This window comes from Mobula birostris, chromosome 24 (genome assembly GCF_030028105.1).
Source record: "Mobula birostris isolate sMobBir1 chromosome 24, sMobBir1.hap1, whole genome shotgun sequence".
NCBI lineage: Eukaryota > Metazoa > Chordata > Chondrichthyes > Myliobatiformes > Myliobatidae > Mobula > Mobula birostris.
The window spans coordinates 37,665,310-37,693,142 of record NC_092393.1 but is presented as its reverse complement, the minus strand read 5'-3'; the positions used below and the strand labels follow the sequence as shown (position 1 = coordinate 37,693,142).

At 44.6% G+C, this 27,833-nt stretch overlaps 1 protein-coding gene across 1 annotated transcript; it reads right to left on the bottom strand.

The window, feature by feature from the left end:
* Positions 1-26: 26 nt before the first annotated feature.
* LOC140187257 (L-xylulose reductase-like) lies at positions 27-27,394 on the bottom strand. Its single transcript, XM_072242390.1, has 6 exons — positions 27,283-27,394; positions 16,848-16,945; positions 14,534-14,688; positions 10,943-10,985; positions 10,671-10,869; positions 27-130 (listed from the first exon to the last, which is right to left on the bottom strand). Exons 1-6 carry the CDS (start codon positions 27,392-27,394, stop codon positions 27-29), a joined length of 711 nt encoding a protein of 236 aa, XP_072098491.1.
* Positions 27,395-27,833: the final 439 nt, after the last annotated feature.

Sequence of the window (27,833 nt, the reverse complement as noted above, 5' to 3'; positions counted from 1 at the left end):
AACCCCTAGTTAACACATGAATTGTTCTATGAGGCAAGATATCCTCCATCCACAGGCAGAGTCACTCCATTTATCGTTGCACTTTTGTCGCTGAAGAGGAAGATTATTGCATTCACTACATCTTCAAGTTCTGCAAGAGGAATGAGAAAAAATATAACTATTAATCTAAAATTTGTTGATATACAATTTGATGAAGGTGGGCAGGAGCAGAACGATTGGTCATTCAAAGGCTGTGGTCAGTGGAGTTCTACAAAGCTTGAGTACTCAGTTCTGATTTGGATGCCAATGTAGGAGTCATGATGAAGAGTGAGAATGATCTTAACAAAATCACTGTTGGTGGAAGAGACCCGTCAATTTAGGAACAACTTCGTGTAGGAAATGCTTAGAAGGATATGGAACAAATGCAGGCTAGCTTGGGGACCTTGGTCAGCATGGACAATTTGGACCAAGGGGCCAGTTTCCGTGATCTATATCACTAATACTCTGATCAAAATCCTACACAAAACAAACCAATATCATTCATATGTAATTGTGTGCAAAAGGGATCACCAGACACAGTGCTTGACCCTTAAAGATTTCTCTCTCACATCCCAAAAAGGTGGATGTTAGGTCATAACTTGAAGCTAAAAAGTTAATATTTGGAATTGTTTTTTTTTGTTTTTAAGAATTACAGAGTGATTGCAAGTACTTATTTAATTCTCATCCTGCTGTTCCAGCTACCCACCATCTCCCAAGTTCCTGGCACAAATATAGCCCTAATTTTTGTATTACAAGTTTACAGTTCATCTTCAATCATCTAGGGGAAGCAATGTTTTGTCTATGATTAAAATTAAAGGACAATATATTTTGATTCAGGTAATTTACAAGGCCCTACTAAACTCTGAAGTTCAAAATGATATTTGCCTGCTTTCTCTAATATTTATTGGTAATTAAAATCTTCTAATAAGGTTTAATCTTGTTGAGATACCAGCAGTTATTTGTACTGGATTCACAAGCCACCAATTATAAGAGCAGTCTTGCTAGTTTTATAAAACTGGAGTCAATGATGCCCAATACATACCCAGACAAAATCATGGTTTATGCTATGGTCTATGATAGTTATGTTCAAATTCCTTCAGGTCTGTAAGTACAGCTCAGAGTGAACATCCAAAGTCTCAAATTTATCCTTGTCACTTGCCTGCAAAATTGCCCATTGGGATGCGAGACAACATTCCTGCTGCTTTTACTGGATCACTCCATCCAGCCGGACCCATTGCAGTCATCACCACTGTGGGGTTCACGGCATTCACTCTTACCTGTGCCAGATTCAAAAATGCTGCTTCATTACAACATAAATTAGGTACTTTTAGATTTTCACCATTAAAGTTCCAGAAATCTCTTGCAAAATGAACAAAGTGAGAAATCTGAAACACATCTGTGAAGTTCAATGTCCCTGCTACGCAGTTCATTTTTCAATACATCCAATGATTAAAATTAATCCGTACAATATTGTGGTATTTGCTATAACTCTTCATACCACATGTAACTCTCGCTTCAGCTAGCGGCTTAATATAGGGGGTGATAGCCCCCTGCCCGGCCAAATTTAAGAAATCTCGTTTGGGTGGATGCTGCGCGATGTGTCCCTTGTTACAAATCAGTACCCCGAAATAACAAACAGTACACAATATGTGATTAAACGATTAAGCTTTATAATTCTTACTTTGACTATATGGTTAGTAAGAAAATGGGAAAATAAGGGGCCCAATCTTATGAAACAGTCTATTGCGCAATGTTGGAGCTCACTGATAACCCGATCGACCTCCTCCGATTGTCGCTGCCCTTTAGACCCTCACTTCAAGTCCACCCTGTCTGGCAGTCTACCAACTCTCTCCATTTGCATCTTCTCTCCTCATCTCTCCCCAGCAAAAGACCGCGAAAATCTCTTTTCCAGACTCACAAGAAAGAACAGCAGCATTCCAAACCCTGTTATCTCTAGTCATAACCCAAACATTGCTGCTAAAGAGAAACCATTACATTATCAGTGAAACCTTACAGCATGTTACACAGCAGTGAAACCCTACAGCATGTTACACACGTAAAAGAAGTATCAGTTTCAGAAGTAATCACAGGAAACTGTTGAAGGCCCCAGGGCCAGATTAACCTAGTAGCAAAAGTAGTATATGCTACTGGCCCCGCACTAAATGCTTGCAAGCTGCAGTCTGGTGAAATCGGCATCTCACCGTATTCTCACGACGATCTGGCAACGCTGTTGTTTTCATGTCGGGGGAGCTGCATGGTATGTGTGTGCAGGTGTATGTTGGCTCTTTGCTGTGTCGTGGTGACCTTTCTGCTATCTCCCACGCTCCTAAGCCACTGACTTTGACTGTGCGCTATGTTTTGCAGTCTGGATCAGTTGAAAGATTTGTGAAGCTTTATGGATATGGAAGGTCATAGTGCTGAACAGCTCGCTCAAAGTTTACTTGACTTTTTAAAGGAAAATTACATTGATATAAAAGACTGCTGTGGTCAAAGTTATGACAATGCCACCTACATGAGTGGCAAGTATAGTGGCTTACAAGCACGAATTAAAAAGCTGAATGAGTTTGCGGATTACATTCCATGTTGTGCACAGTCACTAAATTTGGTTGAAAATGTGCTGCTGAATGTTGTCAAGAAGCATTAATTTTCTTTTAATTTGTAGAAAGCCTGCACACATTTTTTTCTGCTTCTGCTTATCGGTGGGATCTCCTTTCTGCTGCATTATCTGATGGTGGTGCTCATTTGCCCATTGTGAAAAGATACCAGGTGATCAGCTCGTGCAGATGCAGCAAAAGCACTTTCACACAGCTGTTCTGCAATAAAACAAGTCTTAGATGACATTTCAAATAACAATGATCTGTTGCAAGGACGGCATTGGGAGCGGACCCAAATGCAAGACACAGACCCTGAAGTACTAGGAACAGGACTAGGGTTATCGAGATAGCAAGGTGAGTAAGGAAGAAACGACACTGGCCATTGCCATGGGCCCTAGACGAGACTAGGATTCAGGGCCTGGGCTAGGCCTTGGACTAGAAACACGGGACCTGGACAGGGAACTAGGAATGAGGGGCCTGGACTAGGACTCCGAGCCAGAGACTGGACAGGGACCAGGAACCTGGGTCTTGACTCGGGCTCAGACTCCGGATCTGGGCGAGGACAAGACATGGCTACAGGACTGGACGTGGCATTCCTGCACAGGACGAGGTTCTTGGACGTGGCTTGGACTGGACAAAGTTCTTGAATGTGGCTTGGACTAGATGAGAGACTCCGGCACAAGACGAGGGAACTCCAGCACCAGGCTGGGCGAGGAATCTCCAGCCTAGGATGTAGGTCTTGAACTAGATTTGGCTCGACCCTTGGACTCAGCGTGGTTAGGCCCTTGGGTACAGAGCTGGGACTCCTCCTTGGAGCACAGGGCTGGGACCCTTTCTTGGACGCAGGGCCAGGATGACTGCCGAGGTAAACTGTCGAGGATTCAGATGGGGACAATCCAGCACAGGACAAGGAATCTCCAGCACTGGGCTGGGCGAGGCACATGGACTGGATGAGGACATGAAGCTTAGACTTGGACAGAGCTGGACTTGGTCTTGGAACACAGAGCCTTGGACTTGAGCACAGGAACAGGGAACACAGAGTCAGGACCCCTCCTGGGAAGCACAGGATGTAGGGCTGGGACTGATACACAGAACACAGACACTAAGAGACAGTTCCAAACTCAACAATAGATTGTTCCTTCTCTTGGCGTGGCAAGGCTCTGGTCTCACTCCAGCGGTTGAACTTGACGAGGTTGCCAGCAAAGGTTTCAGAAGGATGGGGAAGGGAAGGGAACAGTCCAGCAGGGAATCCTTGTTTGAGAGGTATTTATGTGCCAGTCCACAATGAGAATCAGATGCCTCAACTAAGGCACCCAACAGAACAAGGGAGAAAATAGGAAAACCCGGAACAAGGATCAATGGACTGGACCGTGAATCGGAATGCGAACTTCACAGACTGGACCATGACATGATCAGAAGGCAGAGTGTTGGCAACAGGCTCGTGGACTACTTTCAACCATGATGAAGTTGGAAACAGGAATAATGTGGGATCAAGTATTACAGCGTTTTCAAATGACCAGTGCTTCTTTGCAATCTTCTGGCCAAGACTTGAACACAGCTTGTGCACTCTATGAATCCTTGCATGGATATATTCAAGCTATGTGGTCTACTTTTTCAGACATTGAGCAAAAAGCCAAGGATCTGACTAAGTATGAAGATTATCGACAGCAAAATCGAAGAAAACACAAGCAAAATCACACGTATGATGATTTCAGTGGTTCCAGCACTCTTGATCCACTTGTTGAATGTAAAACGCCTTCTCAGAAGTTTAAAAGCTGAACATTTCTTGCCATTATTGACAGCTTGCTTTCTGCCCTGTCAAAAAGGCAGAAAGCTTATCTAAAGGTGAATGGTGTTTTTGAATTCCTTCATTAGTTACTGTCATTTACACCTGAAGAGATTGTAAAGAGGTCATCAAATCTTATTAAATCATATCCGGATCTGGAAGAAAGTCTTGATGAAGCAGTTTACTGAACTGTTGAAAACTGAACTTGCTTCTCATATTGGCGCCAAACAAGACATTGTAGAGTTACGGTTGTACCGCTTGATAACTGACAATTCTTTGGAGTCAAGTTTTCCAAATGTGGAAAATGCCATCTATTTGTCACTCATGGTTGCCAACTGCAGTGGAGAATGCTCATTTTCAAAGGTGAAAAGGATTAAAAATGAACTAAGGAGCACCATGGGTCAAAACAGATTGAACAATCTCACTCCAGTGAGCATTGGACATGAACTTCTGCGTGAAATAGACATTTCCAGTATCATCAACAAATTTGCTCATGCTAAATCTAGAAAATGTAGCTTTTAAATTGTAGTTTTGTTACTTTTGACATTTGAAATTGATACCCACATGTAAGTAATACTATTACTGAAGTGTCAGACATTTACCGTATTATCTGGCTGTATAGCAAATGAAAAAACTGAATTACTTTTCTATGCAAGTAAATAATTTATGTTTTAATACTGATGTGCGTTTTTTAAATGTAGGGCCCCTTTCTAACATATGCTGCAGGCCCCACACTAGCTTAATCCGGCCCTGGAAGGCCCTCTGCTGGTGAAATCATACTAAAGTACATCCTCAGATGGTCCAAGTAGGCGCTGCACAGTCGAATGGTGGAATACTTCAGCAATCTGCTAAGACCTCATTTTCATTTCAACCTCAAGATGGTATGAAGTATTTTTAAGTTATTTTAAGTTAAACCCATTTCTATAGTAATAATAAGCAAGCTAGGGTTTTTCTCTTTGGAGCAACGGAGGACGAGAGGTGACTTGATAGAGGTGTAGAAGGTTATAAAAGGAATAGACAGGGTGCACAGACAGCACTGTTCCCCCAGGGTGGTAATGACCAATAGCAGAGGACGTCCATTTATGGTGAGTGGAGGAATGTTTAAGACACGTCAGAAGCATTTTGTTTGACCCAGAGTGGTAGGTGTGGATGGTGATAGAGGCTGATACAACAGAGACATTTAAATGACTGTTGAATAAGTAAATGATGTAACAAAGAATGGAGGGTTATGGGCTGTGTAGGATGGAAAGTTTAGATTGATTGTGCAGTGGGTTATATTGGTCGGCACAATGTCCTGGGTTGAAGTGCCTATACTGTGCCGTACTGTTCTGCATGTATTCTATGTAAATAATACACTTACATTAACATGACATCCAAAGTTCAATTACCGGGCCAATGGAAGTGATGTTCCACATTGCTGGTTGATTCAAAACCAGGTTTTAGTTAAAAACTCCATTTTGATAACAGGATTAGTAGATCTAAGGAAATGTGTTCCATGAGGAAGCTAGCAGATATTAACAAACCTGAATTGCTAATAGATGGAAGAAAAAGCCTCCATGTCAAGATACATCAATAAACAGGGTGATTATTCTGGCTAGATCTCACTAGAGCTTTCAGAGAAGTATTTACGGTATCAGATGATCATTTCCATGCTCATTGTCCAGTCATGTCAGTGCTTAACTTGTGTGGTCCCAGCTCAATTGCCATCACTTTTGTTAGCATATCGACAGCTCCTTTCGAGGCACCTTAAAAAGCAGAGGAAAACAACATAGATTGATAAAACCCAGGAGGAACAATATTCCAGTTTTGAAAGTTTGATATTGGAGGTAAAACAATTGATTGAAAAACCATAGCCAGCACTTATGGCCAATTATTATCTGTTACATGGCTAACAGTGACCTTTATTATTCAAAATATTAAGTATAAGAGCTGGAATGTTATGATAAAGTTGTATAAGGCAATGGTGAGGCTGAATCTCGAGTATTGTGTTCAGTTTTCGTCACCGAATTACAGGAAGGATATTAATAAGGTTAAAAGAGTGCAGAGAAGGTTTACAAGGATTTTGCCAGGACATGAGAAACTCAGTTACAGAGAAAGGTTGAATAGGTTAGGACTTTATTCCCTGGAGCGTAGAAGAATGAGGGAAGATTTGATAGAGGTATATAAAATTATGATGGGTATAGATAGAGTGAATGCAAGCAGGCTTTTTCCACTGAGGCAAGGGGAGAAAAAAACCAGAGGACATGGGTTAAGGGTGAATGGGGAAAAGTTTAAAGGGAACATTGGGGGGGCTTCTTCACACAGAGAGTGGTGGGAGTGTGGAATGAGCTGCCAAATGAGGTGGTAAATGCGGGTTCTTTTTTAACATTTAAGAATAAATTGGACGGATACATGGATGGGAGGTGTATGGAGGGATATGATCCGTGTACAGGTCAGTGGGACTAGGCAGAAAATGGTTCGGCACAGCCAAGAATTGCCAAAAGGCCTGTTTCTGTGCTGTAGTTTTTCTATGGTTTCTATGGTTTTCTATGAGGCTTAGGACTCATGGAGGCAACTTGATCAAAAAAGTTTATCAAAATACTTATCTAATTCACCTGCGGAATGGTTGAAGTGTTTAAAAGCTGCCTCTGTTAACTTGTATACAAGAGAAAATCTGGAGATGCTGGAAATCCAAGCAACACCCACAAAATGCTGGAGAAACTCAGCAGTCCAGGCAACATCTATGGAAAAAAAGTAGAGTAAACATTTCAGGCTGAGACCCTTCAGCAGGACTGATAACAGGATTTAACCTGAAACGTTGACTGTACTTTTTGCCATAGATGCTAACAGGCCTGCTGAGTTATTCCAGCACTTTGTGTCTGTTAACTTGTATCTCATTTGAAATCAGTGCACCCATGAAATAATAGTTGTGAACAATGGTTGATTAAATAACAACTATGGGGTAGCTGAACCCAACCATAGAAATACTGAAGCTCCCTTGGGCTAGAAGGCAAATGCAGGAGGAACTGAAATGCTTAGAAGCAGCAAGGAGTACATCATGTAGTGACTGCTAATATCAGCATAGTTGTTGAGGGCCAGGGATGTATAATGATTCTGTCCTTCAAGTCAATTTAGTAAATCTAAGTGGGAAGTCCATTTCCACTTGAGGTTTATGAGCTAGGATTCAGGCCTTAGAATCATGGTTTTCTCCCATTTCTTCTCCTTTAGATTATTCCACATCTGCAGAACACTAAGTTATACAGTCAGCATCTTTGCTGCAACACAGTCTTTTAAGAATACCCAGCTTCCACAACGGTGGCCTGTGCAGCAGCCGCAAGAGTACCCAGAAAAAAAAGTTACGAGGTTGTGTGTAAGCATGAACTACAAAATAGTTAAGCATGCATAATGTCCAGTTTGCCTAATAACCAGCTCCAAATCAAAACTATTTTTCAAAGAGCAATATAGTTGGGCTGTGTAACTCACAGTATGAGCCAAGATCTTTCAGTGCACACTGGGATGCCTGGCTGGAAACGTTCACTATGGAACCACCTGACCCACAGCATTTCATTCCTTTTGCAATTATCTTGGAAAAAATTTAAAACGATTACTGAACTTAGTACCAACAAGTTACTATACACTACAAAGGCGGAACCATTTTCAATTACTATTTTAGCATGGTAGAGGTTATCCTGTAGGCAATTTAATAATTACTATCAGGCATCTGTAAAATGTGCTGTACAATATGAACGACGGTATCTTAAATTCTGTGAGATGCCTGATCTCAGTTAAAAGTTTCATAGCTAGAGAACCACAAAAATAAACTTGCTGCACGAGGAAGGAACTTTGAGGCATTTAACATCAAAAAATACATCTGATGAGCAGTATTGTCTATCACAGGTAAAGCCCACCCCACCATTGAGAGCATCTACATGGAGGCTGCGTCCGTCATCAAGGACCTCCATCCTCCAGGCCTTGCTCGCTTCTCACTGTTGCCATCAGAAAGGAGGTATAGAAGCCTTAGGGCCGACACCACCAAGTTCAAGAACAGTTATTATTACCCTCCAGCCATCAGATGACCAATGTGGATAATGACACTCACCTCAACTCTGAACTGATTTCCACAAATGTGCCGTTAAAAAATCAAAATGCTGCCAGTGGGGGACCTTTTGCAGCCAACTGGAAGGTACTAATCTGCAGCCCAGAATCAGGCAACGTCCACAAAAGGTGTTGTTGGCTGACATGCTTCTCACCGGTAAAGTACTTTAAACAGCTTAGAATACCTAAGTGTTCTACGTTTAGCACAGGATGGCAGGATAGCATAGCGGTCAGCGTAACACTTTACAGTGCCAGCTGTAAGATCAGGGATCAAATCACACCACTGCAAGGAGTCCTCCCCATTATCGCATGCCTTTCCCTAGGGTGCTCCAGTTTCATCACACATCGCAAAGACCTAAGTACGAGTTGGGGTTAGTAAGTTGTGGCCATGCTATGTTGTTGCCAAAGCATGGAGACACACATGGGCTACCCTCAGCGTATTCCCAACACAAACAATGCATATCACAGCATATTTTGATGTACATGTGACAATACTTCCTTATATTTCGTTTAAATTTAGCTATCTAGGAAGTCCTCCTGTAACGTTACAAGTTATTCTTCATCCTCCCCTTCTAACATTACATCTTCTCTCTTTGATGCCAACCTTCAGTCAGGCAACACTAATTCAGATTCAAAGGTAAAGATCTCTAAAGAAGTATTCTCAGAAAAATATTGTGCTTGGTAGACAATACTTTGGTATTGCAAAATGCTAGTTGTGCCAGTTATGGTGGCAAAAGATGAGAAACTTTAATTTAGGGAAAAGGTTTTTCAGGATTTATCTTCTATGCAAGTTATGCTTGGTCTTGGCTAGTTAGCTGTATATAAACAACAGAAAAATACTTTAAGTCCTTAATCATCCCCCATTACTGCAGGTTCTTGTCCTTGTAGGGTAATGTAATGGGTGACAGATGATGTGTTGTTTATAATATAAATTGTTTCACAAACACCATCACTTGAAGAGACAGTGTCTGACTTCATTACATGAGTGCAAGGCAACTGCTTTTGGTTTGTTTGCAATGGAAGTAAGAGAAGTTAAGCACATAAAACTATTCTCACATGTTCACAAAATCCTACACTGGTGACCCAGGTGCTCTTGAATGTTTCCGGAGTTACTCAATGTGTGGACCAACACAGTTGATTTCAAGCTGTCAAAGAGTTCTGAGAGCAGCAGGCCAGCATGTGTTTGCATAGTCGGAGGCCCAGTTCACACTGCGAGAAATCACCGTGGACAGTGCCAAATTTTACAACATCTTGGCTTTGCTGAGTGCTGCAGCTGGTGTGGTGTGCTCGCTTCGGCAGCACATATACTAAAATTGGAACGATACAGAGATTAGCTGGTGTGGTGAGTCTACTAGAAGACCCACCTGGCACGTGATAAATATGTCACTCCGAAAGCTCAGCTATTGCAGACTTATGACAGTGCAAGTCTGAGTCTGAGCACACCTAGCCGTTGCTCTCCCTGCCCGGCTTGAGCTAATGGACCACATGCCATCTCTCCTGGGCAATCGCCATCCTTGTTTTATTTTTTAAAGAACTCTTTATGCAAGAACTGCCTGATCAAGTTCACACAGCTCTCGCTAATACACTCATGAGGGAGTATAGGGAGCTTGCTAAAATGGCTGATCATCCACACGCAGCCAGACAGAGATGCATTGTTCCCCCTCCTTTCCCTGGCTCAATAAACCCCGTCAGTGGAGACTCCGGCAGACTCACGCCCGCGGCTCTGAATCTGGGTCTTTGTTTTTGCCACGAACACCAAGAAGTGCTGCCTGCCTGCAGCTTCGGTAGTGCCAATGCATCAGGGACCTGTCAGCTCCATGGATTCCAGCTGCCAGGGTAATCTATCATTTACAATGGACACCTTTACACGGACACAGGCACTCAGTGAGTGCGCTGCCAGCATCACCCACTGATTATAAGGCAGGGACTGACCAACCCTCGCTGGAGGCCACCAACAGCAACAGGATCTGGACTTATGGAACACACTGAACGGTGCTCTGCTTCACAGGACAACACTACACATGGGAGTTTGTCTTGGCTAAAGTTGCTAGACATGAGCTCGGTGTAGATCTCCTATGTGCCAAAGGACTGATAGTAGATCTTAAGAACTGTCGGCTTGTGGACGCAAAATACATTGGGTTGTTACCCTCTATCCCCACAATGACTCTAGTGTGTGCACCACATGTGAATTCACTCACCTGACGTCCTAAATCTCACAAAGTCCACACATTCCACTAGTGGAAACATGGGATCGAGCACCACATTTCCACAACAGGCCGGTGTGAAGGCTGAGTTTGCTAACGTGGAAATGATTGCCATTGTACACAGGCTAGCAACTCGACCTCGTAGAAAACGGACAGAAATGCTGAAGAGCCAGCAAGGTTGCTGCCCAAAGCACTACAAGGTGCAGAAAGGAACAACAGCAAAGATCTAACAGATGACTAAAGCATGGGTCCAGTGATGTTCTTACCTGACCAACATGCAACACAGCTTTCACATTAATAACAAACAACCTGAAAAATAAAAAAGAACATTCACTATCAAAATAATTAATGAAATTGGCAGATATAAAACACGTCCTACAGGCTACCCAGTGCTGCAAATTATCAGTTCAGCTTTCAGTTCTCACATTTGGAATTCGCACACATGAGCTTAGGAGACGATGGCGCCTAACAATGACTCCTATCCTTGCATCTTTGGAAACAGCTCTATTTCTATCTTTTATATCTATTTTTCCCTTTCAGGGTTCTTTTGAAGACCCTGACCTGGAGTTACACACTGACTTTGGTTCTTTGCGGGGATGGGACCCGCTGTCGGGGTCTCTCGACTGACTGCTATTCAATATGCCAAGGACGTGGCTTAGAAGACTAGCACGCCTTCAGAGTTTCGGGGTTTCGTGGCTCTGGAGGTGGGTGGATTCGAGGTTGGTGCCGCCGCAGAAAACACGGGAGACAGAAGATCGAAAGCAGTGAGCTGGCTGTTGGCTGTGTGCCCAGAGAACCGAGTTCTTTGGGCACAGATCTCGGAAAAAGCGACGCAACAGACTAATAGCACCATAAATCAGCGAGTTGTTTTGTAATGTCTCCCCTCTCACTGTGAAATGGGGACACCTCTTTTTTCCTTTATTAGGGAGAGAGAGAGAGCCTGTGGTATGTCGAATACCAGGTGAACGAATAGTCTTTGAGGTACTGCAGGTCTGTGCCTTTACTGATGCTTTGCTGCATGCTTGAGTGCTCGGTGGGGGAGGGGTGGGTCGTTGCATTGCTGCAGCTTGTGTGTTAGAGGGGGGAGTTGCGGGGGGGCTTTGGGGTTCTAACATTTAAGAATCATTAATTCTTTGGCACACTCCTCTGTTTTCGTGGATGTTTGTGAAGAAAAAGAATTTCAGGATGTATATTGCATACATTTCTCTTACATTAAATGTACCTATTGAAACCTATTGAGATACTGCAGATGCTGGAAATCCAGAGTAACACACACAAAATGTTGGATGAGCTCAGCAGTTCAGGCAGCATCTATGGAAATGACTACACAGTCAACGTTTCAAGCGGGACTGTTCATCAGGACTGGAAAGGGAGGGGGAAGCTGCCAGAATAAGAATGTGAGGGAGTTGAAGGAGTGCAACCTGGAAGGTGATAGGTGATAGGTTAGGTCAGGCAGGTGGGGGAGGGGGTTGAAATAAGAAGCTGGGAGGTGATAGGTGGAAAAGGTAAAGGGTTTAAGAAGAAGGAATCTGATAGGAGAGGAGTGTGGATCATGGGAGAAAGGGAAGGAGGAGGGGCAACAGGATTCAAAGGTTCAAAGGTACAATTTAATGTCAGAGAAATGTATATTATACATCCTGAAATGCTTTTGCTATATGACATACCACAGGCTCTCTCTCTCTCTCTCCCCCTAATAAGGGAGAAGGAGGTGTCTCCGTTTTCCCAGTGAGCGGGGAGACATAACAAACAACTTGCTGGTTTACGAAGTTAAAAGTCCATTACATTGCTTTTTTTGAGCTCTGTGCCTGAAGATCTCAAAGATCCTGGGTTTTCAGGCCCACAGCCGTAGATGTATCGACTCCCCCGATGACACTCAGGTCTCCTGCCGGAGAGATGAGAAGAGATATGGGGGGGGGCAGGGGGGTGAATTGAAGGACGGCGGGGTGGGGGATTACCAGAAATTGGAGACATTGATGGTTATGCCATCAGTTTGGAAGGTACCTAGACGGAATTTGAGGTGTTGCTCCTCCAACCTGAGAGTGGCTTCATCATAGTAGAAGAAGAGGCCATGGACCAACATTTTGGAACGGGATTGGACTGGAAATAAAGTGAGAGACCAGCAGGAAATCCTGCTTATTGGGGATTGAGCAAAAGTGCTGGTCAAAGTGATCTCCAATCTAAGTTGGGTTTTGCCATGTAGAAGGAGCAGCATTGGGAGCTCATTGGGAGACACAGTAGATGATCCCAACAGGTTCACAGGTGAAGTGTGGCCTCAAGAAGTCCTGATTGGAGGAGGTGAAAGGTCATGTATAGCATTTCCTCTGCTTGCAGGATAAGAGCCAGGAGGGAGACTAGTGAGGAGCGGCAAATGGACAAGGGAACTATGGAGGGAGCAATCCCTATGGAAAGCAGAGAGTGGGGACCCGTTGAAGGTGGCGGAAGTTGTGGAGAATGATGTGCTGGTTGTTCAAACAGAGCAGTTGCAAGGGATAACACTCAAACCAATGACTCCTCCATGATTGCAAACACGAGAAAATCTGCAGATGCTGGAAGTCCAAGGCCAAATACACAAAATGCTGGGGGAACTCAGCAAATCAGCCAGCATCTTTCAAAATGAAAAAGCAGTTGATGTTTTGGCCCGAGACCCTTATTCAGGACTGGAAAAGGGGAGAAGTCAGAATGAGAAGGTTGGGGGGTGTGGTGGGGGAAGAGGAAGGGGAGGAAGAAGCACAAGGTGGCAGGCAATAGGTGAAACCAGGAGAGGGGGAGTGGTGTGGGAAGGTGATTGGCGAAAGGAGGGGAATCTAACAGGAGAGGGTAGAAAATCATGGTAGAAAGGGAGGGAGGTGATGAGCAGTTAAGGAGGTAAAGAGAGAGAGGGAAACAGGAATGGGGAATGGTGGAGGGGGCACAATTACTAGAAGCTTGAGAAATTGATGTTCATGCCATCAGGCTGATGGCTACCCAGACAGAATACAAGGTATTACTCCTCCAAATTTGAGTGTGGCCTCATTGTGGCAGTAGAGGCAGCCATGGACTTGCAAGTCAGAACTGGAATGGGAAGTAGAACTGAAATGGATGGCTACCAGGAGATCCTGCTTTTTCTAGTAGAAGGAGCATACGTGCTCAGTGAAGTGGTCTTCCAATCTACATCGGGTCTCACTTTTGGATCCCCTTACACCAACTCTTGCTAAACTTTGAATGCCTGCCTGCCAGCACCTGCTCCCCCAGATACCCAACACCATAGTCACCGCTGAGCGTTCACATTGTTGCTATTCTGCCTTGATCATCATGTTGAATGTGTCACATGCCTCACCCACTGCTGTGACCTGCATTTGGTGTGATGTTTAGATCCCCACTGCCACATAAAGAGGGGAAAGGTCGCTGGATTAGGAGGCAGCAACAGAGATAAGAAAGCAACAAGCCCTTAAGCAGAAAAAAAATCTTTCTATATTCATACTTGTATTCCTCCCAACAAACCACAACCTCCCACCTTTCTTCAGTCAAGCTAATATACACTGGCTTTGTTGCCTCACATCTCCCACCGGCTTTCCTTGTACTAACCTCCTCCTTTTTGTTAGGTGAAAAAAAAAACAATGCTTAAAAATATGTAATGTTCTGCAGATCATTCCTGAAATTAATATTTTACAAAAAAAAAGTTAAAACTTCAGTGATCGTTGAACAACAGTGGAGTTTGCTTTCTTCAACCTTGGATTAGTTGAAACTCACAAAAACACTTGAGACAAAGCTCTCAACTCCAGTTTTTATTTAGCTGCAGGGGAAAATAAATTTCAACCATACAAGTGAGAGTAAATAATACTTAATCAGATTTATACTTTAAAGATATTGTCACTCACTTATCAAATGCTTCCTGGGTAACTTCGAGGAATGGTTCCAAAATGCCAACGGCAGCGTTATTCACCAAAAGATCTACCGGACCTACATCTTTCAGTGCATTTTCTGCGGCTTCCCAGTTACTCAAGTCCACACAGATTGTCAGCGTATCAGGGCACTGAAAGACAAAGGAAGCCAATAGGTAGATTGATTTTTTTTTGTCCATAAAGAGACACAAAGCACAGGAGATGATACAGTAGACTGGAAATGATAAAGCAGTGGTGGATGGGGGTGTAGAGGTGTAGGTTAGTGGGAGAAAGTTTCAATCATCCTTACTGCTTGGGGAAAGTAACTGTTTTAAAGTCTCATGGCCCTAGTCTTGATGTTGCATAGCCTCTTCCCTGAAGGGAGTGGGACAAACAATCCATGAGCAGGATGGGTGGGACCTGTCACGTACTGTTCAGCTAGGTCTTCTAGTATACAGCAACTAACTAAGTCAAACCCAGAGTGGATCAAATTATCTGCGTGTTCATTACTTGCATGGGAAAGTCTACCTCCATACATCAGGTCATTGGTAGGTAGCTTCAATCTTACAGCTGGAAACAGATCATTGTTATCCAATTACAGAGTCCAATAATTCATCCTTAACTACATTCTTTTCATATCTGACCCATCTTAAATAAGTCACATTTGTCTTTGAGGCATCTAACCACCAACCCCACCCCCACAAGAGCTACGTCCTGTTTTCCTCTGTTGCAAAAAAGTTCCCTTCTTATAAGTCTTTCATACAAACACTTCAACAAAGCAGCAAAGCACTCCGGGATCACACAGATTCCATTTTGTCACATTACATTTTACGGAAGCTGTATATTCATAAAGACCTTAGTGTTACAGATATATTTCCACAGATCCATCATGATGATACCAACACATTTCCAGCACCTTTCTGTATATACGTCCTTGATGGTGGGTAGGTGGGTGCCAGTGATGTGTTAGACAGTTTTGACTGTCTATTGTAGAGCCTTCCTGTCTGCTGCACTGCAGTTTCCATAACATGCATTGATGCAGCATGTTAGGATGCTCTCTACCACACATCTGGAGCATGAGTACAAATCTGAGGGGTCTCGGCCTGAAACATCGACTGTATTCTTTCCCATAGATACTGCCTGGCCTGCTGAGTTCCTCCAGCTTTTTGTGTGTGTTGCATTAATCCCTGAATATATCCAGTCCACCAATTCAAAGCAGTCCCGAATATGCTCCTCTACCTCCCTTGACCATATTTTCAGTATCTGCCTATATGCTGAGAGGAGAACAGCTTTGCTAAATCACCGGTGTGCAATAGCACAGTAAGTGTTCTTGATGGCAGTGTAACAGTGACAGAGTGTGTGGACTCCTCTGGTTCTGCTGATAACTTGTTGGCGATATTTTGTCGGAGACTTCTTCAAGCTGGCCCCGTGATGATCAGGGAGGGATCAGAGTGCGCTGTCTTGTAACTGCTGATCACAATGGCAGCTTGACATCCATACGACTACAATGATGACAGTGGAGAACTCCCTCAGCAGCTGGAATGGATGACACTTGACTACCAGATGCCTCAAGTTGGAAAAGCAGGAGACAGAACGCAACACCTGTCCACCACTATAAGTTATTATGAAGGGGATGGCACTGCCTTTCCCTTTACCTGATGCCACTGTCTGGGCCACACAGTCCTGTGCCTGGTGTGGGGGTGAGCATGTCTCTGTGAAGCGGAGTACACAGCAGTCCCTGAAGTCCCTCTGGTACTATAGACTTTCTCTGAGGTCTTCAGTTTTAATTTCTGGACTCAGTACTTTGGCCAGGAGGATGGCAGGGAGGGGTGAGGGCCTCAAGCCCCGCATTTCATTCAGTTTTAAATGTCAGCTCTCAAATGCTACATTGGGAGATTAGAACTGAGGATTAGGTTACTCTACCCACAGCCAAGTGCTGCTCACAGCACAGGACACCTCTACAACGTAGAGACTATTATTTTAATTATTTCAGATCTACAGCATATTAAGGATTTTGCTTTAAGTTTCTTCTGCAATTTTACTCTCCAACGATTTCAAAGTACTGACAGAGACAAGAGAAACTGGAAACTGGAAACAACACACAAGATGCTGGTGGAACTCAGTGGATCAAGTAGCATCTATGGAGGGAAATGGTTAGTCAATGTTTCAGGTCAAAACTCCACCTATTCCACACTCAAAGTGCTGTCTCTCCATTTACGCTGCCTAAAGTGCAATCCCTTCACCAGGATTCAGAAATTGTTCACAGCAGCTGGTCAAAAGAAACTCTATGCTATCAATTTCATCACCTTACCCCCTGAACCAGGCTGTCCAAATCAGATTGTGTCCTGGTTACTGCAATAACTCCTGCACCACATGCTAGCAGGGCCTTTGCAGTGGCTCTACCGATACCTGCAACACAAACAAAATTTAGCCTTGAAGACGTTTGGTTCTCAATCTCCTGGAAGCAATATCTGTAGCCAAAGTATAGTCCAAATAGTCCATTCAAAATGTCTTCTCCTCCCACCCAACACCACTCAGATAAGAGTCAGAAAATCTCTCCAAAAGAATGGAAATACTAGAAGTAAGATAGATAACAAAACTTGGAATGATGCAAGGATTTTAAAATGTTTTATTACAAACACAAAGTTAAAAATGGGATTTTTACCATTAATAGCAATATATAAACCACAACCTCTGTCAGCAGAGCTGCATCATGAAGCTGTATGCTCGGGCCCCTGCTCTACTCAGTTTACAATTCATAATGCCATATTCACATTTGCTCATAATCGGCTGAATCAAAGGTGGTGATCAATTAGTATGCCCACAAGAAAATGATTTCCAGGGTTGTATATGGTGACATATATGTAGTTTACAAATAGGAAGGAGATTGAAAGTCTAGCTGAATGGTCCTACAACAACCATGCCATATTCAAATTTGCTGATAATTGGCTGAATCAAAGGTGGTGATCAATTAGTATGCCCAGAAGAATACGAATCCCTGGGTTGTTTATAGTGACATACATTAGTTTGAAAATAAACTTACTTCGAACTTTGATTTAGCATATGAGAGGGAGATTGAAAATCTGACTGAGTGGTGCGGCAATAACCACCTCTTACTCAATGTCAGCAAGACCCAGGAGCTGATTATTGACTTCAGAAGGAGGAAACCGGAGGACTACTGAGTCCTCAAAGGAGGATCAGCAACTTTAAATTCATCAGTGTTATTTTGGAGGACCTGTCCTGGGTCCAGCACTTAAGCGCAATTACAAAGAAAGCACAGTAGTGCCTCGACTTCACTGGGACTTGGTGAAGATTCAGCATGACATCTAAAGCTTTGACAAACTTCTATAGATGCGTGGTGGAAAGTATATTGACTGGCTGCATCACTGCCTGGTAGGGAAACACCAAAGGGAAAGACAACTTTTCAGAAATCCTGCGAAAAGTAGTGGAAATCCTGCAAAAAGAAGTCCATCGTGGGTAAAACCAGCCCCACAATTGAGCACATCTACACAAAGTGTTGTTGCAGGAAAGCAGCATCCATCATCAGGGACATTTCCCACCCCAGGTCACATTCTCTTCTCACTGTTGCCATCAGAAAGGTGGCACGGGAACCTCAGGACTCACACCACCAGGTTCAGGAACAGTTATTACCCCTCAACCATCAGACTCTTGAACCAAAGGGAATAACTTCACTCAACTCCACTTGCCCCATTGTTCCCACAAACTATGGACTCACTTTCAAGAACTCTTCATCTCATGTTCTCAATATTTATTTGTTAATATTATTTCTTTCTTTTTGTACTTGCACAGTTTGCTATCTTTGGCACACTGCTTGAACATCCAAGTTGATGCAGTCTTTCATTGATTTCATTGTGGTTGTTATCGATTGAGGTTTTATTGAGAATGCCTGCAAGAAAATGAATCTCCCGGTTGCATCTGGTTACATGTACGTACTTTGATAATAAATTTACTTTGAGCTTACAGATATCGAAAATAATTAATTCTTACTTGTGGAATAGCACAATAGGAACTTTGGACGAGTTCGAAAAGGAACCTAAATCAACAGGGGGGAGAAAATGTGGCTCTGGGTTCACAAAATGTGCAAGAGCTTGTCTAGATTGTCAATCCAGTCACTGTGGCCACTAAAGTCAGTACAGTATTGGATTGAATCTCTCTGGTGGGGCCACAGTCCCTCCCCTCTTCCCGGCGTGAGTCAGCCACCGAACCCCATCACTCCCCTCTTCCTAGCGGGAGTTTGCCTTTCATTGCAGGGGTCACCGACCCACTTCTTTCATCCTCCAAACAAGAGAGAATTTGCAGATGCTGGAAATCCGAGCAACACACACTAAATGCTGGAGGAACTCAGCAGGCCAGGCAACATTGATGGAAAAGTACAATCAACGTTTTGGGCTGAAACCCTTCAGCAGGACTGGAGAGAAAAAAAAAAGATGAGGAGTGAAAAGGTGGGTAAGAGGGAGAGAAAAATGCAAGCTGATAGGTGAAACCGGGAGGAGGAGGGATGAAGTAAATAGCTGGCAAGTTGATCAATGAAAGAGATACAGGGCTGGAGAAGGGGGAGGCGTAGGTGGGAATAGAAGACCATGGAATAAAGAAAAGGGGAGAGGAACACCAGAGGAAACTGGCGGGCAGGCAAGGAGATAAGATGAGAGAAGGAAAACGGAATGGGGAATGGTGATAGGAGGTGAGGGGCAGCACCAGAAGTTCGAGAAATCGATATTCATGCCATCAGATTGGAGGCTACTCAGATGGAATACAAGGAGTTGTGCCTCCAACCCGAGTGTGGCCTCGTCGCGACAGCAGAGGAGGCCATCGATTGACATGTCGGAATGGGAATGGGAAGTGGAATTGAAATGGGTGGCCAGTGGGAGACCCTGTTTCTTCTGGCGAAACAGTCACCCAGTCCATGTCAGGTCTCGCCGATGTATAGGAGGCCACACTGGGAGCACTGAACATAGTACATGACCCCCAAAAGACTCACAGATAAAATGTCACCTCACCTGGAAGGACTGTTTGGAACCCTGAATGGTAGTAAGGGAGGAGATGTAGGAGCAGATGTAGTTCTTGTTCCGCTTGCAAGGATAAGTGGGGAGGGACGAGTCACGGAGGGAGCAAATCCCTGAGGAAAGCAGAAAGTGGGGTCGGGGGGTGATGGAAAGATGTGCTTGGTAGTGGGATCTGTCGGAAACGTTGGAAGTTCAGGAGAATTATGTGCTGGATGCAGAGGCTGATGGGGTGGTGGGTGAGGACTAGAGGGACCCTATACCTGGTAGGGTGGCGTTAGAATGGGGTAAGAGCAGATGCGCGCGAAATGCAAAAGATGCGGTTGTGGGCAACATTGATGGTGGAGGAAGGGGAGCCCCTTTCTTTGAAACAGGAGGATATCTCCTTCATTCCAGAATGAAACGCCTCATTCTGAGAACAGTTGTGGTGTATACAGAGGAATTGAGAGAAGGGGATGGCATTTTTACAGGTACATGGATGGGAACAAGTATAATCCAGGTAGCTGTGAGTGTCCATGGGTTTATAATAGACATCAGTAGCTAAGCTGTCCCCAGAGATAGAGATAGGGATAGTGAGATCGACAAAGGGGACGGAGGTATCGGAAATGGATCAGGTAAATTTTGAGGGCAGGGTGGAAGTTGAAGGCAAATTTGCTGAAGTCGACGAGCTCAGCCTCGGCGCAGGAAGCAGCACCAACGCAGTCATAGATGTAGTGTAGGTAAAGTGGGGGACGGACACCAGTGTAGGCTTGGAAGATGTACGGTTCCAGGCAGCCAACAGAAAGGCAAGCATAGCTGGACAGATGTGAGTGCCCAAGGCTACACCTTTTGTTTGAAGGAAGTGGGAGGAGCCAAATGAGAAATTATTTAGAGTGAGGACAAGTTCCGCCAGATGGAGGAGAATGGTGGTGAAGGGTAATGGAGAGCCTTGATGCCTTCCTGGTGGGAGGTGGAGGTGTCTAAGGACTGGACATCCATAGTGAAAATAAGATTATGGAGGGGGGGTGATAAACAGAGTCGAGTTATGAAGACATGAGTTCAGTGGGGCAGGAGTAAGCTGAAACAATGGGTCTATCTGGACAAGCGGGTTTGCAGATCTTGGGTAGGAGGTAGAAGTGGGAGGTGCGGGGTGTGGAATCTATGAGGCTGGTGGCAGGGTATGGGAGATCCCCAGAGCTAATAAGGTCAGTGACTGTGTGGGAGACAATGATGTGGTGCTCCTTAGTGGGATCCTGTTCAAGGGGTAAGCAAGAAGAGCTATCTGAGAGTTGCCACTGGGCCTCAGCAATGTAGAGGTCAGTCGGCCAGTCTGATACAGCATCCCCTTGATCTGCAGGTTTGATGGTGAGGTTAGGGTTAGTGCGGAGGGAGTGAAGAACAATGCTTTTGGAAGGGGTTGGAATTGTAGAGAGGAGTGTTGATGTCGAGACAATTAATGTCCCGGCGGGACCCTCTTCCCCGATTGCTAACCACTTGGCACCATTGAAAGTCTCATGCTCAGCCCAAGGTTCCTCGCCTACACCAGGGCACGTTTACCAGCAAATCCATGGGATTCAGGATAAGCTCTCGCTCCTCTGCCAATCTTGCGAGGATCTGCAGTGTAGGCGCCATCTGCTCAGTTCCGGGGCTCTTCCCACTGGCAGGTCGACGTCACTGCCTAGCTTTTCTTCACCGCCCTTCACAACCCTTTCTTCCCCCACCCACCAATTCCTCGGCTTGTTCCCCAACCCTCCCCCTCCCTCCCTCCCATCAATCCCTCAGCTTGTTCCCCAATCCCTCAACTTGTTCCCCAACCCTTCCCCTCCTTCTCTGCCACCAATCCCTCGCCTTGTTCCCCAACCTTCCCTCTCCCTCCCACCCCTTGGCTTGTTCCCCAAACCACCCACCAACCAACCCCTCAGCTTCTTCCCCAACTCACCTCCTCTCTCCCACCAACCCCACCAGCCCTCCGGCTTGTTCTCCAACCGTACCCTTCCCCTCCCGCCCTTCCACCCACCCCTCTGCTTGTTCCTCAACCCGCACCTCCACCCCCGCTCACGGACCCCTCTGTTTGATCCCCAACCCTCCCGACCTATTCGGGCATATTGCGGCGGTCTGCATACAGGAAATGTGAGGTGGGAGTAGGCTGAAATGCTGTAATTGTGGCGAGGAACACAGTGCAGCTTATCAAAGGTGCATTGATTGCAAGAAAGAAGCTGAGATACAATATGTAAAAGTAACTCAAGGGATCAGTTATGCAGAGGCAGTGAAAGCATTTACTGAAAAGGAGAAGGCTAGCAAGCGAACAAATACAGGGAATAATAAACTGGTGAACTGTGAGGGCTGTAATATGATAAATAAGGATACACTAATAATGAGTAAGAAGGATTTCGTACTGTTTATGGTAGATGCAATTAACTGTTCAGCGCAAACAGACAAAAGAACCAAAAAAATTAAAGTTATAGTCAAGTCTGCAGAAAAATATCTTGGTATTACAGGGCTTAGGTGGGAAGCAGTCAAAGAAACACTGAATGGACGATGAAACAGTTCACAGGCAGGAGAGGCGGGAAATTAATGGCAGTATATATATATATACAGGTTTCTCCCACCATCCAAAGGTAGAGCGTTCCTATGAAATGGTTCGTAAGCCGAAATGTCGTAAAGTGAAGAAGCAATTACCATTTATTTATATGGGAATGTTTTGTGAGCGTTCGCAGACCCAAAAATAACCTACCAAATCATGTCAAATAACACAAAAAACCTAAAATAACAGTAACACATAGTAAAAGCAGGAATGATATGATAAATACACAGCCTATATAAAATAGAAATATTTTTCCACAATCATTATTGAACTGTTCTCCGGAGTGAAAATCTTACGCAAGCGCTGTTGGCAGAAAATCTCACGCAAGCGCTGTTGGCAAAAACACGTGCAAGCGCTCTCCAATAACCTTTAAGCTATGAAGCTGCCAAATCATACCAAATAACACGTAAAAATACACGCCTATATAAAGTAGAAATAATGTATGTACACTGTAGAATCACTTACCGGAATTGGTTCAGCACTGAGCACACTGATGATGGTGTGTTAGACTGAGTCGTCGGAGTTTGGGTGGTGCAGTGGCCCCCACCCTCCAGGCTGCTGAGCAATACATTGCCGCGAAGAACGCAGGAGTCCAGCGGTAGCCGGGAGGTACACAGCACACCTTTAAGAAAAAAGCCGAAACAAACATGCTAATTAATTAGGTGCCGCCCGTAATTGTCGGCCCAGATCAGTGCCAATTTCCGATTGCGTTGTCTCTGATCTGGGCCGACAATTACATGTCAGCAGCACCTAATTAATTAGCATGTTTATTTCGGCTTTTTTCTTAAAGATGTGCTGTGTGCCTCCCGGCTACCTTTGCATTCTCCGCGAATCGGTATCTGTCCGTGGCCTGGGGGTTGGGGTGGTGGGACACTGGGGTGTCATCTCGTCGCCTGTTTCCATTAGAGCAGGCAGCTCAACATCTTCCATCTCTGCCCGCCTCGATGTCGAAGGTCGAGGTTCGTCGTCTGCTGTGGCTGATGTGGAAGGCTTGCTTGACTGCTGAGCCTCGCACATTTTTCTGTCACACAGTTCTTTAATAAGGACTCAAACCATCCTGCAGCTATCCCCTAAACCGACGTACTCTTTCAAAATTAAAGTCGTACTTTATCATTACTCATTTGGTTTCGATTGTTATCCTTTTTTCTTCCAATTGCATCAGCTCTTCATCTGTCAGTTCTTGGTGATGGGATGCCAAAACCTCTTCAACATCATGTTCGCCAGCTTCTACAAGCCAAACTCACATTGTCCTTACTTCATTCACCACGATCAAAACGCTTAATTATGTCTAGTTTTACTGTAAGTGTAACATCCTTACGAGCTCTTTCAGGCTTTTCCGATACCATAGAGCTTATCTTGCAAACGGCTGCTCACAGGCTCGTGTTTAAGCAATGCTGGCGAGAATCCGGGGGAGAGCGGCTGCTCGGGCCGCGCTGCCTTTTATCGTGCGCTGATTTTTTATCGCGTGCTGAATTTTTTTTTCGTAACAGTGAAAACACCTTCTGAGAGCAAAAATAGGGTACTAATGTAGGTCTTTCATAACAGTGAGATTTCGAAAAGCGAACGTTCGAAAAGCGGGGGACACCTGTATTACAATGGAATGCAAGGAATCTTATCGCAAATGGTCAAGAATTTACAAAATATGTATCAGAACTTAAGGAAAAACCTCAGATTTTATAAAAGAAACATGGTTGAAACCCAGGGTAAATGTGCAGAACTCCATCAACAAAGAGAAGTACTCAATAAGAACAACTGTGAGTTGGAAAGAGATTGGATGAAACAGTACTGCATTTAAAGGAGACAGTTTCTGAAGAAGATGCTTGTTGTCAAAAATTCAGTGACATGGAAAACAGATTGAAAAATGGAAGAACTTATTCCAAAGTTACAAAAGGAAAAAGAAATTTGTTGCAAAGTGAATTATCTACATTTGGATTCTAAAACGAAAACATGGAAACAAATGAGGAAGAACTTCAAGATTTCAGTAAACAACTGCAGGCCTTGATCCAAGAAAAGGAAAACTTGGAATGTTTTAAAATGTTAAACATGCAATAATGAATATTCTTAAACAAGAAACTTTTAGTTTTACAAATGATTCGGATGAAATTAATGTAATTGAGACAATGCAATTACTTGGAAACCATGTGACAAAGTTTGGGAAGTCTGTGGCATTGCCATCTAGTGAGCACATACAGCATTTGCAAGCGGGACTATAATTCATTTACCATCCTGTGGAGGGCAGTAATACGCCTAGATGCATCTAAACTGCCTGAAATAGAAGAAGAAGGATTCCTGGCTGGACTGTTCCCTTCCCCTTCCTCCTGAATCCTCACCTGCTACTTTCGTCTGCCACTTTGTCAGAATCCCCATCAAGTTAACCCACCAGAGAGAGACTGGAGTCTTGCCGCGTCAAGATAAGGAACAATCTGTCGTTGACTTTGGAACTGTCTCTTTGTGTTCTCGTGTTTAGTGTTCCGTGTCTAGAAGAGTCCCGGCCCTTTGTCCTGTTCCCAAGGAGGTGTCCTGATTCTGTGTAGAGCCCCGGCCCTAAGTCCTGTACCCAAGGAGGGGTCTTGGCTTGGTGTTCCATGTACGAGTCCTGGCCCTATGCCCTGTTCCCAAGGAGGGGTCCCGGCTCTGTGTTCTGTGTTCCTGTGTTCCAAGTTCCAGGTGCCATGTTCCAGCCCTGTCCAAGTCAAGGCTTCGTGTTCTCGCTCAGCCCAGAAGTGCCTCGCCCAAGTACCTCGTCCAGTTTCAGTCAAGGCTTGGTATTCCCAGTACTATCTAGTGTCTTGTCCGTTCCTAGTCCCGAGTCCTCGCCTGGATCCGGGTTCCGAGCCCGAGTCAAGACCCATGTTCCGGGTCCCTGTCCAGTCTCTGGCCCAGAGTCCTAGTCCAAGCTCCTAGTTCCAAGATCCTCGTCCAGGTCCTGCTTTCCTAGTCTTAGTCCTAGCCCAAGCCCGGTGTCCTTGTCTCGTCCAGGGCCTGTGTTTATGTCCAGCGTCGTTTCTTCCCTTGCTTTCTTGACAAACCTAGTCCTGTTCCTAGAACTTCAGTGTCTGTGTCTTGCATTTGCGTCTGCTCCCAACGCCCCCCTTGTAACAGGGGAAGCCAGTAGCTTCAGCTTGTCGCAGCCGGGACTGGGAAATCTCTTACGCCCACAAGGATGGGTTAAACATCGGCACGGAGTGCATAACGAATGTGTGACTGTCACTTCGTACAATCCATAGGAGTGGATTTTGGGATATCTTGTGGACCATTTTTGTAGCCCTTGCCTGGGTACGTTGTGTGATAACCACTGGAAGACGATATTCCCGTGACAGGTCACTTCCAGTGATAATTCGTGGATTTGGAACGACACGTCGGACAAGACCTATGGCGACTGTTATCTCGTTTTACCATCGTGGAATCTGTGGAATACTTTATACTTGTCATGGTCCAGATCGGGTTCCCTTTAAATTTACTTTGTTTGTGTTATGATCCGGACCGTTGTCTCCCTGTTTCCCTTTGGTTTCTTGTTTTCCCGTGTCCCTCAGGCTTGGTGATTAGAGGCAATTTACTCTCGGTTGAACTAGCAGTGTATAAGTCTCCGGCTTTCAGCCGTTCTGCGTGAGAGTGTTAACGAAGTCACGGAAGGTGGTGCGAGCCAATGTCATCTGGTCAGAGCCAACCAAGTTTCTTGCCAGAGCAAGCCAAGTCTCCTACTGGAGCAAGTGCCAGCAAGCCGCCTTCCCTTGCCAGAGCGGGTCCGTCTGTTAACCCACCGGGGTGAGTCAAGAGCTCGCTGCTGCTTGGAGTATACTTGCGCCCAGTTATAGTGCTGTCTATCATTGTGTGGTCTCCGTATCCATGTCCTGTGTCTAAAAGGGGTCCCAACCCTACACCCTGGAAGGGTCCTGACCCTGTGTCAAGAAGAGTCCCGACTCTGTCCTGTGCCTAAGGAGGATTCCCGGGTCAGTGTTTTATGTCCTGTGTCTGACTCTGTCCCGCAAATAAAAAGAATCACTGGCTCCGAGGTTTCAAGTATCAAGTCCTGGCTCCGGAGGTCCGTGATTCCGAGTCCTAGCCCAGGGCCTCAGTCCTTGTCCATTACGCTGTTCCCGCTTCTGCTTTGCTTTCCTTGTAACGAGCAATAAACTCAATTTAGTTAACCTCACACGACGTGTTTGTGTCTTGCATTTGGGTCCACCCTTGCTCCCCACCTTGTGACAGTACTTACCTCTTCTCTATGTTTCACCTTGGGTTACAAATACCTCTCTCCCATCATTTATTTTGTGGATTACTGAACTGTCCTACTTTACCATCTCAAGACTTTAAGCTTTGTTCCCCCAAGCTCAATCGTTCGGGAGTTATATTTACACACATATCTACACATAACACTGTTATCTTTTGTTTATCTTGGTTAAGTTATCATACTATAGGTAGTTACTAATAAAGAGTGGTTTTAACATCAAAACCAGACTCGCATGTGTAATCTATTGCTGCTGGTTCGTTTCTAAAAGGCTACAGTTCGTAACAATTTGCACAGTTTGTTGTCTTTTGCACACTGGTTGAATGCCCAGTTGTTACAGTTGTTCGCTGATTCTATTATAGTTATTATTCTATTGTGGATTTGCTGACGGAGGCCAAATCAGTATGCCCACAGGAAAGTGAATCTCAGGATTGTATTTGTCCTCTGATAATGAATGCTCTTTGAATTCTCAGATATAGTGAACAATAAACTCTTACTTGTGGGACAGATCAATAGGATCTTTGGATGAGATTGAAAAGAAACCAAATATCTATATCAACAGGGAGAGAAACTGATACTCTGGATTCACAAACCGTACAAGAGATTGTTGATCCATTCACTATGGGAACTAAATTCAGAGAAGTATTGGGAAGAATCTCTCTGGTGGGGTTGTTGGGGACAGGCTGGGGTCCTATGTCCCTCCCCTCTTCCCTGTGGGACTCAGTCTTTCCCTCCATGTGCCACCAAACCCGCCCCTCCCCCCCCGTTCATAGTGGGAGTTTGCTTTTTCTTCCAAGGGTCACCGACCCACTTCTTCCATCCTCCAGAACTTTGAAATTCTACCTCCCCACCCACCCCCCGTCCCTTGTTGACCCTCTTCCTCGATGCACTTGGCACAATTGAAAGACTTTAGGCTGAGTCCAACGTTTCTCACCTTTACCAGCGCCTGTCACCAGGGCACGTTTCCCAGCAAAACTCAGCTCCATTGCACAGAGATTCAGAATAATCTCCCGTTGCTCCACGGATTCAGTGAGGATGTGGAGCATAGGGTACTTAAATCAGAGGCTCTTCCCACTGCCCTAACATTCACTAACCGCCCTCAACAACCCACCCCTGCTTGTCCCCAACCACTCCACCAACTTCTCAGCTTGTTCACCAACTCACCTCACTCACCAACCCCTCATTCGTCCCCCAATACCATCTTCAACCCCTTGGCTTATTCCCCAAACCCCCAACACCTCCTCCACCTCAACTCACACACAACCTCCCAGCTTGTTCCACAAAACTAATGTACAGGTGGAGAAAAAACAATTAGTATGTGCTAGCCTTATTTGCTAGAAGATGTTTTACTGCAAACGTATAAGCCTTGGTAGCTATTGTGTAGAATTTTTGTTTCATTAGCTAAAAAGAACAAAGTGCAGAAAATATTTAACTGATTGGTTTCTGAAAGTCTGCCTTGGAAGGAATAATTGAATAGACTGAGCA

Excerpts from the sequence above, each read along its gene's own strand:
- LOC140187257 (XM_072242390.1), bottom strand. The coding sequence starts at position 27,394 with ATGCTCCACATCCTCACTGAATCCGTGGAGCAACGGGAGATTATTCTG. Across the intron at positions 10,986-14,533 it reads ACCCAGGAAGCATTTGATAA|GTTGTTTGTTATTAATGTGA; the intron begins GTGAGTGACAAT and ends TTTATTTTTCAG. Across the intron at positions 131-10,670 it reads TGTGAGATTTAGGACGTCAG|AACTTGAAGATGTAGTGAAT; the intron begins GTGAGTGAATTC and ends TTCCTCTTGCAG.